Here is a 16,338-nt window from a genome sequence, read left to right on the forward strand (position 1 = left end):
TGGATCGATGTGTCCAGACAGTTCAATGGAAAAAGCCAGATGCTAAGGTTGAGTCCCTCCCTCTCCCAGTAACAACGATCAGCTTGAGAATTACTCCTGTTCCTCAAACTAAACCATTCATATTCAGTCTTATACTAAATTAGGTCAACTGACATCAATGCTTACATGGCTAGGACAATTTTAACAATTTAATAAGATATACTTTCAGTTCAAACACTAGTATCACAATTGTAATTCGATTATAACACTAAAAAGCTATCCAGCATCTTATTTAAGAATGGATGTGAAAAGCTACACTAAACTATCAGTCTATGCAAAATTTAAAAAAATTGGTAAAAAGACAAGACTGATTTATTTAATCATCAAGAACCAGAATATACAAAGCAGTGGTCGAAGCAACCAAATAGCAATCATGAAATATAACTGCACAAGAAGACACTAAGAACACCAGGGTGGGAATGATATTGATAAAGACCGTTGTAGACACAATTTCTGAGTCACCCAGACATAACATAATAACCTAAAATGAAACCAAAAAAAGAAACAGTATCTTGGGTACAAATGGTACAAACTTGTGTGAAATGCATACAGAACATGACCAAAGCCTTAAGATTTAAGAGGGGGTAATTAACATTGCAGAAGCCAGCCCCCCAAACAGGGTCAAGCGTCTTTTATCATGGAGGCGTTCTTCCATTTGTGCCATCTGTTGTGTTAACAGATCAGCCTGGCAAAGGATTAACTACTAGCAGCAGTAAACAAAAAGGATTAAAAAAGCCTGAATTAATAATGCTAACAATAGTCCATTAGCCCCTGCTTAAAACTTATCTTTGGTCTTCAGTGAGTCTGAGAAGTCACCCTGAACATGTGGAGAAGGTTACAGCTGTCTGTCTCTGAATCAGCTGGTCAGCAGTTAACTATGTAGAGAATGTGCTTAACTCATACGAATACAAAATAACAAAACTGATAAAATAGCACAGATTCTATTTGCACAGGTTGTTTTGTTAAGATTGCTTAAGAAACCAATAAATAACAGTTTATAAAAAGAGAGGAGCGGCCTCTATGTTTTAGGACTCCAGTGCAATGTAATATCTTGGAGACAAACCAAATCTGTAAAGCATACATAAAGCACAAGCTCTACAAGGTGAAGTTGAACGTGCCATGTAGACAGCATTTCAGAGGAGTACATACTCTGCGCACTATGCCTTCACTTCAGCTTCCTTTGATTCACCGTTTTCTGTTTTCTGTTTTTTTGTTTCCAATTGGTCCTGAAGGGAAAAAATACAAGCTTTAAGTGGGAACTTAGTGACCAGATATACAACAGTCATAAAGATAGTCTCATGGTAAAAGTTAATCTATTATATTGACTGCGTTTTAAAATCATCCGACAAAAGCATACCTCCTCATCAGCTGGGCGCTTCACAGGGTGGTCAACCTCATCAGCTGGGAGCTTCACTGGGTGGTCAACCTTATCATCAGCTGGGCGCTTCACAGGGTGGTCAACACTCTCATCAGCTGGGCACTTCACAGGGTGGTCAACCTCCTCACCAGCAACTTCTTCTGCATCCTTGGCTGCATCCAGTCCCTCTCCTGCAATCAATTTCATACAAGAAGCAAAAACAAGGGCTTCAGACACTTCACAAGTATCAAACAAACATGTTTTTTTAATCCAGCTGCAAGTCCAAAAAGAAACATGAACTTTACCATCCTCTTCTTCCTTCTCACACACAGGGGTTTCTTCAGAATCGTCTGCACCATTTGTCTTTGTCTCTGCACCATTTGTGTGCTGGAGGGAAGGAAACAAAGAATTTGAGTAACTTGGTAATATGTCATATAAATGTGGGTACATTGTATGCAGAATGACATCTAAGTAATTTAATTTAGAATAGTCTTCAGAAAAAAGTTACAATAATAGCCCGTGAGTCACAGCCAACAAGCTTCAGAGTTAAAACAGGGCACATGCTCCAGTTTATACTTAATTCCCCAGAGAGTAGGGGAAGGGAACGCAATGAGGGCCAATTGCGATCTCTTGAGAAAACATCTGTGCCATCTCACAAACTAAACAAAGAGCTGTGGGATAGCATGCATGGAACAGTAGGGCGGAGTCTGACAACACCTGCATGATGATGGCGCCGAGACAAAAGGCCATGAGGCTCGCGAGGGAATAAGCTTCAACTCACTGTTCCATTGCCGTTGGCTGGTGCGTCCCCGCTGCCATTCTCCTTCTCCTCCACCTCCTCGACAACCTCCTTCTTCTCTTTGAGCTCCTGAAAATATGTTTTCCTTGATTTGCTAGCTCACTGATAGGTACAATTGTTGCATGTCAAAAACGATTTGTCCATATACTCGTTGCCAATGAAACCAGCCCTTCTCTAGTTCAGATTATGTTTTTTTTAATTATAGTCGGCGTTCTATTCATATCACCGATCTTTACAAGTGGAGTGTGTCCGACCACTGCCAAAGTGCCTACAATGGAAGGCATCGGGAATTTGCGTCGCGGTTCACCACAGACGCACCACACTCCACTCGCGCTCTGAAAGACTCGAGCCCTTCCCGCCATTGCTGCACCGTGAAGCTCGAGCGCATTCTATTTTCTGAGGGATTTGTTTAGCTAACGTTATTTAGCTAGCAAAACTATACATAAACGATACATTTAGCAGTTTAGCTTGCAAATTAAACGGCAAACCCAGCCAGCTGCTAACATAGCTAGCAAAGTAACAAGCGAATAATGAAGCTATCGAAAAGTTAATCAACTAAATAACTAGCTAAACGTTTGAGAACAACATACAACATTGCTACCTACTATTTTTCAGTCAATAACAATGACTAACATTAAGCTAAGTGATTTGGTTATTACATGGTTATAAAAGCTAAAGTTAGCTAGTTGGTGTTCACAGGCTAAACTGAAGAGTACGTTAACTAGTAACGTGGGCTAACGTAGTCAAATTAATTAACTCACCTTTGCTGAAATCTCGGTAGTTGTGGTAGTGTCTACTGCGGTATCAGCCATATTTAGTTGAATCTAAGGGTATATGTTTCCGAAATAAATACTGTGTTTGATGCCTCGATGTTTCTGGCAGTGATTTCTGTGAGAGCCTGAGAAGAAGAGAAGAGAATGATGAAAACCAGTTACATCTGTTTGTTAGGCTCGACTGTAATCCATTAGTTAGAATGGAGCTGGTCGATTGAAAACGTGATTGGGCAATCCAAATTTAAGCAACATGTTCTAGCGGTTTTAATTGGACAGATTGTTGTCACTCTTTGGAATGTGTCCCGCCTATCAAGCTCCTCCCAGTTTTCTTTCTCCTAATGGTCAAACATTTAAAGGGTGTACTCCGCTGTGAAGTTACCAGCGTGAAGAAAGTTTTTACATGATTTCGATTTATACGTCATTTATGTGTTAGAAACATTGTTATTCTCTCTCATTAATTACATGTTGACATTTTAATGGTGTTTCATGTAAGACATAGCCTATGCCAAGTGCTTCAAGTGGCTTTGATGAATACCGTCCCTTTGTGTGACTGCAAGCATTGCTTAAATTCAACAACATATTTTCCTCATGAAAAGCCTACTGTTGCCCCTTGATTTTTTTGTTTTGATTTTGACTAATGTATTTGTATTCGAAGCATGTTGTCCCTCATTTCGCCTATCTAGAAGCATAAAACCCCGTTAAAGCCCCATATCCCCTTTGTCTTCAGTGCGCTCTTTTTCTTCAGAAAGAGAAGTATCAGATTACAGCACAACGACGCTAATGTGAAACCAGTTACTAAGTAAACCACACCTCTTGGCTCGGTTAGACATTTCTATTTTAAACATAAAGGTCCAGAACAAAGTGCCGCGTTTTGAATTTGAATAAAATAGCTACATGTGTAAGCCTATAACAAGCACACAGCCAGTAGGCTACCTACACTTATTCACTGTGACTGTGTAATATGTAATATCTGCGCTGTAAATAACTAATGTATATCTCATAGTGATCCATGTACCTAAATACAAACCATTGCAATTATTGGTCCAGAGTAAAGCTTGGGAAACAAGCAGGCAGCATTTCTATTAGATGGGGAATTAAAATAAAATAACACGTTTATTGATCAAGTGCACACATACAGGTAGATGCTTACCTACTAACACTCCTCAACAATGCAGTACAATAACAATATCATTCATGACAAACAAGTAGTAGTAAAAGATAGAAGAAAAAGAGAGTAATACAAACTAATTTGAGTAATATGGACATAATATAATATACAGAATGGTTGGTTTATACTATGGTATGGTTTATACTAGTTAAATATATATATATATATTTTTATGATTCAGCTGTGGGACGGTTTTTTGTTGAGCGGATGTTCAAGGGTACGGAACATAATTACAAATAATGCTTTGACTGCAAATTGACTCAAGAAGCCAAAACAGATTTAATGTTTGACAAAAACATAATAATTTCAAACATTGTTTACATTTGTATATGATCACGTCTCTCTATTATGTGTGGGAATACTTGGGAACAGATTTCTTAAATTTATGTCCAACAATGAACATTTAAAAAATAATTGATTATTGTTTTTTTTTTGCTCAGAATACTTGGGGGCAAATAGGCCCTTGGGCTGCCAGTTGTAATACCCTGGTTTACATGTTAGTCATTTAGCAGATGCTCTTATCCAGAGAAAGTGGCGCCAGGTAAAGATGTCTGTCAGCCTGACAGACATGTCCAATCACCATCCAGTTGTCCATGTTTCATAAGCTTCTCCACAGACGTTCTAAACTACTGCTACCATACTGTCTTTGGCTTCTCCTTCTTTGGAAGGACACATACAATAGTGTCTAATCTCTCTATCTTTTAATTATGGAGGACGTGAAAGAAAAAAAGCAAGTTGGTTGGCTAGAGCTAGCGTGACCAACAGCAATCCTGATAGAAAAAGAGCAATGCTCTACAAACTGAGCCACGTGGGACCCAAATTATCAAAATTAATATCAAAATGTATGTTTGATACAAGTAGTAAAGTGACTTGGTATAACAGCTTAAATAGTAAAAGCAGTGGAGTGGGCGGTGTGTGTGTGTGTGGTGTGTGTGTGGTGTGGTGTGGTGTGGTGTGTGTGTGTGTGTGTGTGTGTGTGTGTGTGTGTGTGTGTGTGTGTGTGTGGGGTGGTGTGGTGTGTGGTGTGTGTGTGGGTGTGGTGTGTGTGGTGTGGTGTGGTGTGTGTGTGGTGTGGTGTGTGTGTGTGTTTGGAGAGTCTGTGCAATTAGGCTCTAAGGTGCAGGTGGGTAGACAGCTAGGGTCTAGCTGTTTAATAGTCCGATGGCCTGTTGGTTCGAGACCCGATGCTCCGATTTCGTTTGCCAGATCGTAACAGAGTGAACAGACCATGGTTGGAGTGACTAGAGTCCTTAACGATTCTCTGGGACCTCCTCAGACCCCACCTGTTGTAAATGTCCTGGAGGGCAGGGAGCTTGCCCCCAATGATGTATTGGGCCGTCCGCACCCCCCTCTGTAGCTTCTTTCTAAAGGCCATCAGACTATTAAATTCAGTTAAATAGCCATCACGAGCACATTAGAGGCTGCTGCCTTATATATATATATATATATAGACTTGGAATCACTGGCTACTTTAATAATGGAACACTGGTCACTTTAATAATGTTTACATATTTTGCATTACTCATCGCATATGTACACTACCGTTCAAAAAAAGTTTGGGGCCACTTAGAAATGTTCTTGAAAGAAAATCATTTTTTTGTTGTCCATTAAAATAACATCAAATTACTCAGAAATACAGTGTAGACATTGTTAATGTTGTAAAATTGCTATTGTAGCTGGAAACGGATGATTTTTAATGGATTATCTACATAGGTGTTCAGAGGCCCGTTATCAGCAACCATCTGTAACGGGTTTCGTCGGAAGGATGAGACCAAGTAGTTCTTTGAGTTCCACATAATTTAATAATGAAGTGAAACTTTTAGAAAAAAACAAAACAATAACGAATACAACGACCGAACAGCTTCATTGTGCCAACTACCTGCACACAACCGAAAGAACAAGATCCCACACTGAAGGAGGGAAAAAAGCCCACAAATACACAAGGAAAAAAGGCTGCCTAAGTATGATTCCCAATCAGAGACAACAATAGACATAGAAATAGAAAACATAGAAACATGAACATAGAATGCCCACCCTAGTCACACCCTGGCCTAACCAAAATAGAGAATAAAAACCCCTCTATGGCCAAGGCGTGACACCATCACTCCTGTGTTCCAATGGCACGTTGTGTTAGCAAATCCAAGTTGATCAAGGCTAATTGATCATTAGAAAACCCTTTTGCAATTATGTTAGCACAGCTGAAAACTGGTTTTCTGATTAAAGAAGCAATAAAACAAGCCTTCTTTAGACTAGTTGAGTATCTGGAGCATCAGATATTTGTGGGTTCGATTACAGGCTCAAAATGGCCAGAAACAAATAACTTTATTCTGAAACTCATCCATCTATTCTTGTTCTGAGAAATGAAGGCTATTCCATGCGAGAAAATGACAAGAAACTGAAGATCCCATTCTACGTTGTGTACTACTCCCTTCACAGAACAGCGCAAACTGGCACTGACAAGAATAGAAAGAGGAGTGGGAGGCCCCGGTGCACAACTGAGCAAGAGGACAGGTACATTAGAGTGTCTAGTTTGAGAAATCGATGCCTCACAAGACCTCAACTGGCAGCTTAATTAAATAGTACCCGCAAACACCAGTCTCAATGTCAACAGTGAAGAGGCGACTCCGGGATGCTGGCATTCTAGGCAGAGTTGTAAAGAATAAGCCATATCCCAGACTGGCCAATAAAAAGAAAAGATTCAGATGGGCAAAAGAACACAGACACTGGACAGAGGAACCCTGCCTAAAGGCCAGCATCCCAGAGTCGCCTCTTCACTGTTGACGTTAAGACTGGTGTTTTGTGGGTACTATTTAATGAAGCTGCCATAATGTCTTTCGTCCTGTTCAGGTTCATCTGGCTTGTGGTAATGGCTGGAGCGGAATTAGTAGAATATCAAATACATCAAACACATGCTCTCAGCAGATTCCTGTGGTTCATACATATGTTTAATGTTGATTCCTTGTAAAACCTGGATGCTTTTATGAATTACAATTATACATATTTGAGGTTGCTGTTCGCCAACCTACAGACAGTGATAGTTTGGTTAAAGGTCGGAATAGGGTCAGGGCAGTGTATTTTATTAATCTGCTGTCTGTATGTGTGTGTCTGTGTATGCGACGCCTCACTGCACCCACACACACAAAAATGCATGCGCACACACGTGCACAAACTGCGCCAAGCCACTTTGGACACTTTTGTTTGTGGCCACTGTTTCATTTAGCATGTTGTGTGGGGGCTATTGTGTTGCAAATGGTGCTACACTGAGCCTCTGTTCCAGTATAATGCAGACTCACTCATAGTGCAAAGTAAGTTTGTCAACCCCCTCTACCCTGACCCAGACATGCAATCAATGCTTCTAATCTAAAATACAATAACTCCAGTTTGCCTCTGATACAGTCCCTTGCGAAAGTATTCAACCCCCTTGGATTTTCCCCAATTTTATTGTTGCAAAGTGGGATTAAAATGGATCTAATTGTAATTTTTGTCAACAATCGACACAACATTTTAAATTCATAACTAAAATATAGTCAGTGCATAAGTATTCAGACCCTTTGTTTATGCGAGCCTAAATTCATTCAGGAGTATGTGGCTTAACAAATCACATAAATGACATGGACTTACTCTGTGTGAAATAATAGGGGTTGATATTCTTTTTGAATTTGTATTTATTTCACCTTTATATAACCAGGTAGGCAAGTTGAGAACAAGTTCTCATTTACAATTGCGACCTGGCAATGAATGACTAACCCTTCCTCTGTCCCCCATACGTACAACAACTGTAAGTTCCCCCAGTCAAGTATTGAATTTCAAGCACAGATTCAACTACAAAGACCAGGGAGCTTTTCGAAAGCCTCATAAAGTAGGGCAGTGATTGGTAGATGGGTAACAATAACAAATCAGACATTGAATATCTCTTTAAGCATGGTCAAATTAATACTATTGCCGTAGTTTATGTATTAAACCACCCAGAGACATCAAAGATACAGTCTTCCTTCTGAAGTGAGCTGCAGGACAGGAATGAAACTGCTCAGGGATGTTACCATGAGGCCATTAGTTTTACATTTTACAGAGTTCAATGAAAACAGAGGATGGATCAACAACATTGTAGTGACTCCACAATAATGACTTAAATGACAGAGTGAAAAGAAGAATACAAATATTTGAAAACATGCATCTTATATGCAAAAAAACACTGCAAAGGAATACACTTTTGGTCTAAATGCAAAACCTTATATTTGGAGCAAATCCAACATGGAACATCACTGAGTAACTGCTTCCTTATTTTTAAGCATGGTGGTGGCTGCATCATGGTATAGGTATGCTTGGCATTGGAAAATACTGGGGAGTACTCCAGCATAAAAAGAAACGGGATGGCACAGGCAAAATCCTACAGGAAAACCTTCTTCTTCCTGTTCCTGAGTGGCCACGTTACAGTTTTGACTTAAAATCTGCTTGAAAATCTATGGCAAGACTTGAAAGAGCTTAAAGAATTTAGAAAATAAATTGGGCAAATATTGCAAAATCCAGGTGTGCAAAGCTCTTATACACTTACCCAAGAAGACATATAGCTGTAATCGATGCCCAAGGTATTCCTAACATGTATTGACTCAGGGAGCTAAATACTTATGCAACAAATATATTTTAGTTATACTTTAAAAAAAAATATATATATATAAAAAATATATAATTTTTCTTCCACTTTAACATTACATGTGTTTATAGATTGTTGACAAAAAATTACAATTAAATCAATTTTAATCCCACTTTGTAACACAATAAAATATTTGTGCAAGGCACTGTATGTTACATGTTGTTTATTAGTATCATGGTATTAAGAACAGTTTTAATTATTTGTACTATTATGAATTATTTCCATCTATTAAAAAGGTTGGGTGGGCAGCAAATACGATAGAAAGCAATACTTAATTTCTCAGATCGCGCCTGTTTCCTCTCTCCAGGGTCATTTAAGGTGAGCCCAGTTCTTCTGTTCTGTTTCTCACTCATCTCACTGGGAGTGGCTACACATGGCATCACAGGCCCAGAGCCATCCCACTGAACATGCTTAACAGCCCACAAAAAGTGGGGGATTATTAACATTGTGTTGCAACAGCTCGTGTCAAAGTCTGTGTATTTTCACTTGCTTCTCTTCAGGTACACACAATATATTTGAGATGGCCTCCTTTAATTGGAATCTAATACGATAAGAGTTTTGCTGCACCTGCGACCAATACACTTTGATTTGGTGGTCCAAAATGGGGAGTATTTTTGTTCCAAAATATTAATGTGCTTGGACATCCCTATTTTGTATTAGACTGAAATAACCTTTAAAATGATATAGTAACAAGAGCAACAATTTATGAGATTATTTTGGATTTTTTCTGACACTAATACATATTTCATATCCATAGCTTGGATATTCCTACTCTCAGGTATAAATTATAGGGATTCATGCATGTGCACTCTCGATATTAACAATATCAAACAATTGTTAAATGAAGGCCCAGGCTTTATTTTTAGGGCACTCTCAAGAGTAAAATAGCCTGGCTGGCTGGTTCACTAGCGTACAAAAGCTTAATTTGATTTAGCCTCAGAGTGCTCATTCAGTCATAAATCCCACGTTTGACTAAAATGTAATTATGACTGGTGTCAAGCAGCTATAATTACATGGAGAGATCAACGGGCTGTGTCAGAGTGATGCTGGGTTATCTCAGTCCATTTGGGTTTGTGTCTGGGAACAAATATAAGATAACAAATATTGTGTCCAACATAATTAATTACATAGTAATTAACTGGTAAATACTAACACTAATATTTTAATTAAATACTTCCCAATATTTCTTGATCATCAATGCACTGATAAACATGAACATTTTTTTTTATCAATTGAAGATGGCAAAGGAAATGCATTCAATGAAGGCTGACATAGTTCCAGTGCTCCTTTCATTTTAGAAATGAAGACCATGTGGAGACCACAGAACACTGAAACAGACATCTGCAATCTAACCATCCCACTCTTTGTGTATTTAGTAGTTTATTAGAATCCCCATTAGCTGTTGCCAAGGCAGCAGCTACTCTTCCTGGGGGTTCAGAGATAAAAACATTACATCAAACAAAACAGTGTGCATTATACACATTTACATTGCTCCCTCATTACATTACAATATTATAATACTACATTACATTAAAGAATAACATGTGTGTATGTGTGTTTTAGAAAGTGTGTGTTAGTGTCTCTTCACAGTAGTAGTCCAGATTCAGAAAAGAAGCAGTCTAACTGCCTTATAAAAGCAGTCAGTCCCTGCAATCAGAGAGGGGGAGTGTTTGTGAGATCATTTCCTGTCATTTCTCTCTCTCTTTTGTATGCCGACCACCTCAACTTGTTTCCATAGATACTGGACCTCTTCCAGAAATGTCCTCCTGCTGGTCCCTGTAGGTTACTAGAGGTAGAGGTTCACTTAAAAAGACTGAGTTCAAGCAGAGACTGAAGAGAGAGTGAGAGCAACATCTGTATGCTGTTTACTGTTGTGAGAGCTGTCATCATTTTGGGTTTGCAGAAGAAGGTCTCATAATTATGGGCAGTATTCCATTTCATACTATGACACAGTGAGGGTATTTTCTTCACAGTTGCTACTCAACTTGGAAAGCTATAATGGAACATTATTTATGAACTGATGCAGTGCCACAGATAATCTTTATAACCATCTGGACCAGAGAGCATATAGTCTTTGTGCTCAAGAAGTTGATCTTTAGTTTAGGAATGAGAGGCAAAAGTGAGTGGTTGGCCAACAAGGATCCCCTCCACCACAACCTTCTTCAGATTTTCACAAAAATCTGAATAAACACAAAGAAGAGTTACTCGCAATCACACCTGAAAAACAGGAAGACAAAAGACTGTAACCTGATCCATGGAATGTCGGTGCTTGAGGGGAGAGCAGGGGTGGGGGCATCAAAGAGCAGAGATCAGGATTAGGAGGGGGAATGGTCCCCATAATTGGAAGAATTGGCGGGGGCTAACTGGGCTCTATTCTTCTGAACAGCGGTGTCCCATACACTCTGAACGGCTTTCTAGGGATCCCAGGCAAATCCAATAGAGAATCAGGACAACATATAAGTTAACTTCTATATTGTGACAGAGTGTACAGAACCTCAATATTTCAGAGACAGTGGATGTGCCAGCGGGGACCCCTCAGTCTCTGCTATCAGTGGCAACAGTGGTGTTGGTCATACACAGTTCCATGAATACATGCAATAATCATCACTGATCAAGGAAAGGGAAGTGGCAGCGGAGCACTGAGCAGCAGCTACGTAGGCAGTGGAATGGGCACTGGCCAGCAGCTAAAAATCATTCACATGCACAGAAATCTATATCTTTAGCAACGGCAAACCAGGTTTCCAGAAAATCCGGAACCACTGCCAGTCCAATAATGAAAAGACCTATGATTGCTACCTTCACCAACGTTATTTGTCTTGCATGATGTATTCTCGGATTCCTTTAAAGAAAAATGTCAAAATTGTTCCAGCATCTCCAGCACCAGCCCAACATCAACATATGTGAAAATGGGGCTTTTCTGTGTTTTGTAGTAAAAAAGATTTTAAAAAAAATATGTGTTTCCTGTGACCTCATCAACCAATTAGTAGGCAATGCCTACTCATAATTGGATAAAATCATGATGCACACAGATGATGTCATTGGAAACGCTCATCTTCCTCTATCTATTTTTTCCACAAAACATAGAATCGTGCCACTTTCACATATACTGATCTTGGGGTAGTGCTGGAGATGGTGAATATGAAGTTGATTTTTAATAATAATAATATATGCCATTTAGCAGACGCTTTTATCCAAAGCGACTTACAGTCATGTGTGCATACATTCTACGTATGGGTGGTCCCGGGAATCGAACCCACTACCCTGGCGTTACAAGCGCCATGCTCTACCATTTTTTATATATATTTTTTTACATTTCCCTTTAAGCCTGTAAACATACAAAACCTCATGGCTGGCTACCTCCTGGAATGTGTCCCTTTGGCCCTTACATGGAGGTGTCCTGGTTATTTAAAAGGTGTCAGGTACATTGCAGCATGTAATCAATTTAAATCTCTCGTTTTGTCAAATTAGAATTATAGGAGAGAGGAACGAAATGACATGTACAGGTACAGCGTGGACCAGTTTGCAGAATGGATGCCGCCTTTTATTTAGGCTATTACTAAAATAGTTGTAATGAGACAGAAAAGGTAAATGAGAGGCAAAAGTACTGGATGGAAGAGCAAGGAGAGAAACAAAACATACTTCAACCCAATAGGCCGACCTGCTGAGCGTTATTTTGTATTTTTTATAGTACTCTATTCTTGGTGTTTTGTCACGCTCCCCAAGTGCAAAAGTCTGTGGCAGGTAAAAGGAGTAGCCTATACATAGATAAAGTGAGATTTATTACAGAGATTGTGGTAGAGAAAAAGGTTAATGGCTAAAGTAAGGAGAACTGGGAATGACTCCATGTGCCCTGTGTATGTACAACACCACCTTATTCCATCTCAAGCTCCACCCACACCCCTGCCTTGCAGGAAAGTGGAAATTTCCACGAATTCAGAGTTGCTCCTAAGCACTCCTCCCTTTAGCTTTCCCGCCTTCACTCTACCTGCACTTTACTGAGGCCTATTGGTCTGTGTAATCGCTGCCCAGAGACATCTCATTGGTGGACCACCTCACCTCCCTTTTCCTCAGAACCTACAACTACATTCATAAATCTTCCCTTGAGGGTTCTTTTGTAAAGCTTAAAAAATACAATGAAACCATGGATGATGTTTGCTCTCAAATGAATTTTTAACTTTTTTATTAGAACAGATTTTACTATGTGCAAAATGCAAATAACTCTCCCATTTGTTCTCTCAATCAGGATAATGTTGAACTATGAATGAGTGGCTACTGGCTCAATAATGGTGGCTCTTATGACCAATGGTGAGGCAGATGGTTCATTCACATCTCCTTCTCCAGAAGATCAGATCCCCTATTACCATGTCTCGATTGAAATGTGTCGACTCGTTTAAATTAGACTAGCTTTTGATGTAATAGGTCAATTGTGACTGTTGGTAACTCAGACATGATCTTCCTTTTATTCACAGCCATTACAGTTTAAATGTGGGGTGACTACTGGATAGAGCTTTATCTAGGGTTTATAAGGATACTTCCTCATCACCAAGGTAGGGAGAGACTGACACTCTGTTTATTCTAAAACGTTGGTGGCGCTGTAGTTTCGGAGACATTGTAGATAAGCAAACATAGAAGGGGAAATGATGGTGTACTACAGAGTAGTATGCATGTGTTAATGTTAGGCCACACTGACCTCAGCCCTATTATGAAGCACCAACAAAGAACCATCTGCACAGCAAGCAGAGAGCAGAGAAGAGGAGGGACAGAGGATAGGGTGGGGGAGGGACTGATGGGAGCCGAGAGGAGAGGGCACGAAGAAATTATAGAGGAAGGAGCAGGGCTGGTCGAGAGATAGGGAGGCTCAAGTGGAATAAAAGGACCCATGCAAGGAGGAATAAGAGAATACACGTTTGGATCTGTACTAACTGGGGATACGGATCCTTCATACAAAGCAGTGGTCTCCAGTGCACATGGTGAAATAAACAAGTTGGGGCTCAGGGGAATTACATGGCTCCTCAGACACACAAAATGGAGACCCCCTTAGCAGCCTGTGAAATGGAGGGCAGCTGTAATCATTCATGAAGAAACTTCCTGTACACGGCAGAATGAAGTGAACTGAAACTCAGAAGGCTGATCAAGACTAATGTTTAACCTAACCCAGGGCTTTATCTGTTTCCAGCCGACTGTCATTTCAACCGCTCACATTTACCACAAACTGAGGGTTTTTAAGTCTACCAGAGCACACAAGTATTTAATTAATGTACGCCCTCTCATATGCAGATGGAACACCACTATACAAGAGACCATATGAACATTGCTTGCTTTTTCATTTAGAACATGTACTACTGAAAAGTGATGACTATCATGACTTTAGTGTACTCAGAACAGTGGCATTGATAATGATATAACGTATAATCACATTACCGGACATCTGTGTCAATCACAAAGTCAGTCACAAATGAGCCACAGGTAAACGAGCTAGATTGCTTAGCAACTGCTACCCGGCAGCCTTTCTTTCTTGTGACCTGTGACCTGTGCAGCTGTAAGCTAGTGCTGCCGCTCAGTGGTAGACTGCCTGTATGTGCTTCTTCGTCTATGAAGGGTGGAACAAGGATAGATAGCGGTAATCGCAAAATCACCACAAAAATAAAGAAAGCCTGGAAAACTGACCCTTCAGTGTGAACAGAACATTAATAAAATGGTATCTGAAGACACAGTGCTTGTGGACAACGTTCAATCAACTATTTGAAAATAAACACTGCAACCTGATTGGTCAGAGAGAGTGACTGCTCCAGACCTCTTGGTCGGCTGGTTGCCTGGCAACACATACTAGTAGGTGAATTGGAGGGAAGAGGGGAGGGCTCTGGGCTCTTAAGGGGGAGGTAGCATTCTGGAGCAGCAGGCAGACTAGGGAAATACCTGGCACAATGCCTAAATAAACAAACTGAGAAGGAAAGAGAGAGCGATGGAAAAGGGAACAGGCTGAGAGTCTTTTAAGGTACTGGTGGAGAGTGCAGATCACAGAGTTGTTGTAAATAAATGGTCTCTCAATCTTTGTTTTTTTTGTGAAGGGAGGTGGTTTATCTGAGCAATAAAAAGCTATTGTACTCTCTTGTTGTTAACATGCGATACAAACACTGAATCCTACCAGGTGAGATGAAAAGATGTTGTAGCATACACTTAGCTAAATGTATTTGGAAAGTAAAGACAAATTGCATGCAAGTATTATGTAATGAAATTAAGTGCCATTTTGACTCGACCTACTGTGACAAGAGAACCAAACAAGTAGAAAACAGGACTGACTGTAACAGACGCTAAGGAACATCAACAGTAACAGACGATAAGGGACATTGACTGTAACAGACGATAAGGGACATTGACTGTAACAGACGATAAGGGACATTGACTGCAACAGACGATAAGGGACATTGACTGTAACAGACGATAAGGGACATTGACTGTAACAGACGATAAGGGACATTGACTGTAACAGACGATAAGGGACATTGACTGCAACAGACGATAAGGGACATTGACTGTAACAGACAATAAGGGAATAGAGGAGGTGAGATAGAAAAGTAACAAATGAACAGGATACAAGCCAGGTAGGAAAGCTTAGATAAGAGAGAGAGAAAGAGAGAGAGGGATAAATAAATAGTGTGTGTGTGTATAGCTGTGGGTCTGGTGAGTGTATACATGTTTCTCAGAAAGTCCCAACTTGCTGCTTTATGTCTTAACTGAGTCTAATCGCAATCATTGATGTGAACTAAAATAACCCAAACAAGTATGAAGGGTAAGAAGAATAGCTTAAACCAGAGGATACCACAAAAAAAGTTACTGAGGCAGAAGGTAGAGAAGTAAATGGAAAGAGCATGAGAGGAATAACATAAAGAAAATATGGAAGGGGAAAATAGTGAAAAGATAAGAGGAAGAGTAGGGGGTGTGGTGGTGGCCTGCTGGTAGGTAGGGTGTAGAGAGTGTGGTGGTGGCCTGCTGGTAGGTAGGGTGTAGAGAGTGTGGTGGGGGCCTGCTGGTAGGTAGGGTGTAGAGAGTGTGGTGGGGGCCTGCTGGTAGGTAGGGTGTAGAGAGTGTGATGGGGGCCTGCTGGTAGGTAGGGTGTAGAGAGTGTGGTGGTGGCCTGCTGGTAGGTAGGGTGTAGAGAGTGTGGTGGTGGCCTGCTGGTAGGTAGGGTGTAGAGAGTGTGGTGGTGGCCTGCTGGTAGGTAGGGTGTAGAGAGTGTGGTGGTGGCCTGCTGGTAGGTAGGGTGTAGAGAGTGTGGTGGTGGCCTGCTGGTAGGTAGGGTGTAGAGAGTGTGGTGGTGGCCTGCTGGTAGGTAGGGTGTAAAGAGTGTGGTGGTGGCCTGCTGGTAGGTAGGGTGTAGAGAGTGTGGTGGTGGCCTGCTGGTAGGTAGGGTGTAAAGAGTGTGGTGGTGGCCTGCTGGTAGGTAGGGTGTAGAGAGTGTGGTGGGGGCCTGCTGGTAGGTAGGGTGTAGAGAGTGTGGTGGGGGCCTGCTGGTAGGTAGGGCGTAGAGAGTGCGTGGGCCTGCTGGTAGGT

The 16,338-nt window shown here is 40.7% G+C and overlaps 1 protein-coding gene across 1 annotated transcript; it reads right to left on the bottom strand.

The window, feature by feature from the left end:
- Window positions 1–333: 333 nt before the first annotated feature.
- On the bottom strand, window positions 334–3,152 carry LOC118388320 (prothymosin alpha-like). The gene is made up of 5 exons (XM_035777243.1): window positions 2,957–3,152; window positions 2,178–2,264; window positions 1,702–1,783; window positions 1,397–1,587; window positions 334–1,265 (listed from the first exon to the last, which is right to left on the bottom strand). The coding sequence occupies exons 1-5, from the start codon at window positions 3,005–3,007 to the stop codon at window positions 1,197–1,199; spliced, it is 480 nt and encodes a 159-aa protein (XP_035633136.1). The 5' UTR covers window positions 3,008–3,152; the 3' UTR covers window positions 334–1,196.
- Window positions 3,153–16,338: the final 13,186 nt, after the last annotated feature.

Source organism: Oncorhynchus keta, chromosome 10 (genome assembly GCF_023373465.1).
Source record: "Oncorhynchus keta strain PuntledgeMale-10-30-2019 chromosome 10, Oket_V2, whole genome shotgun sequence".
Taxonomy (NCBI): Eukaryota; Metazoa; Chordata; class Actinopteri; order Salmoniformes; family Salmonidae; genus Oncorhynchus; species Oncorhynchus keta.

What these genes read in the sequence shown, in the direction of transcription:
- LOC118388320 (XM_035777243.1), bottom strand. Translation starts at nt 3,007, where the DNA reads ATGGCTGATACCGCAGTAGACACTACCACAACTACCGAGATTTCAGCA. An exon ending in TGAGAAGGAAGAAGAGGATG is followed by an intron (nt 1,588 to 1,701) that starts GTAAAGTTCATG and finishes AATTGATTGCAG; the next exon opens with GAGAGGGACTGGATGCAGCC. An exon ending in AGCGCCCAGCTGATGAGGAG is followed by an intron (nt 1,266 to 1,396) that starts GTATGCTTTTGT and finishes TTTTCCCTTCAG; the next exon opens with GACCAATTGGAAACAAAAAA.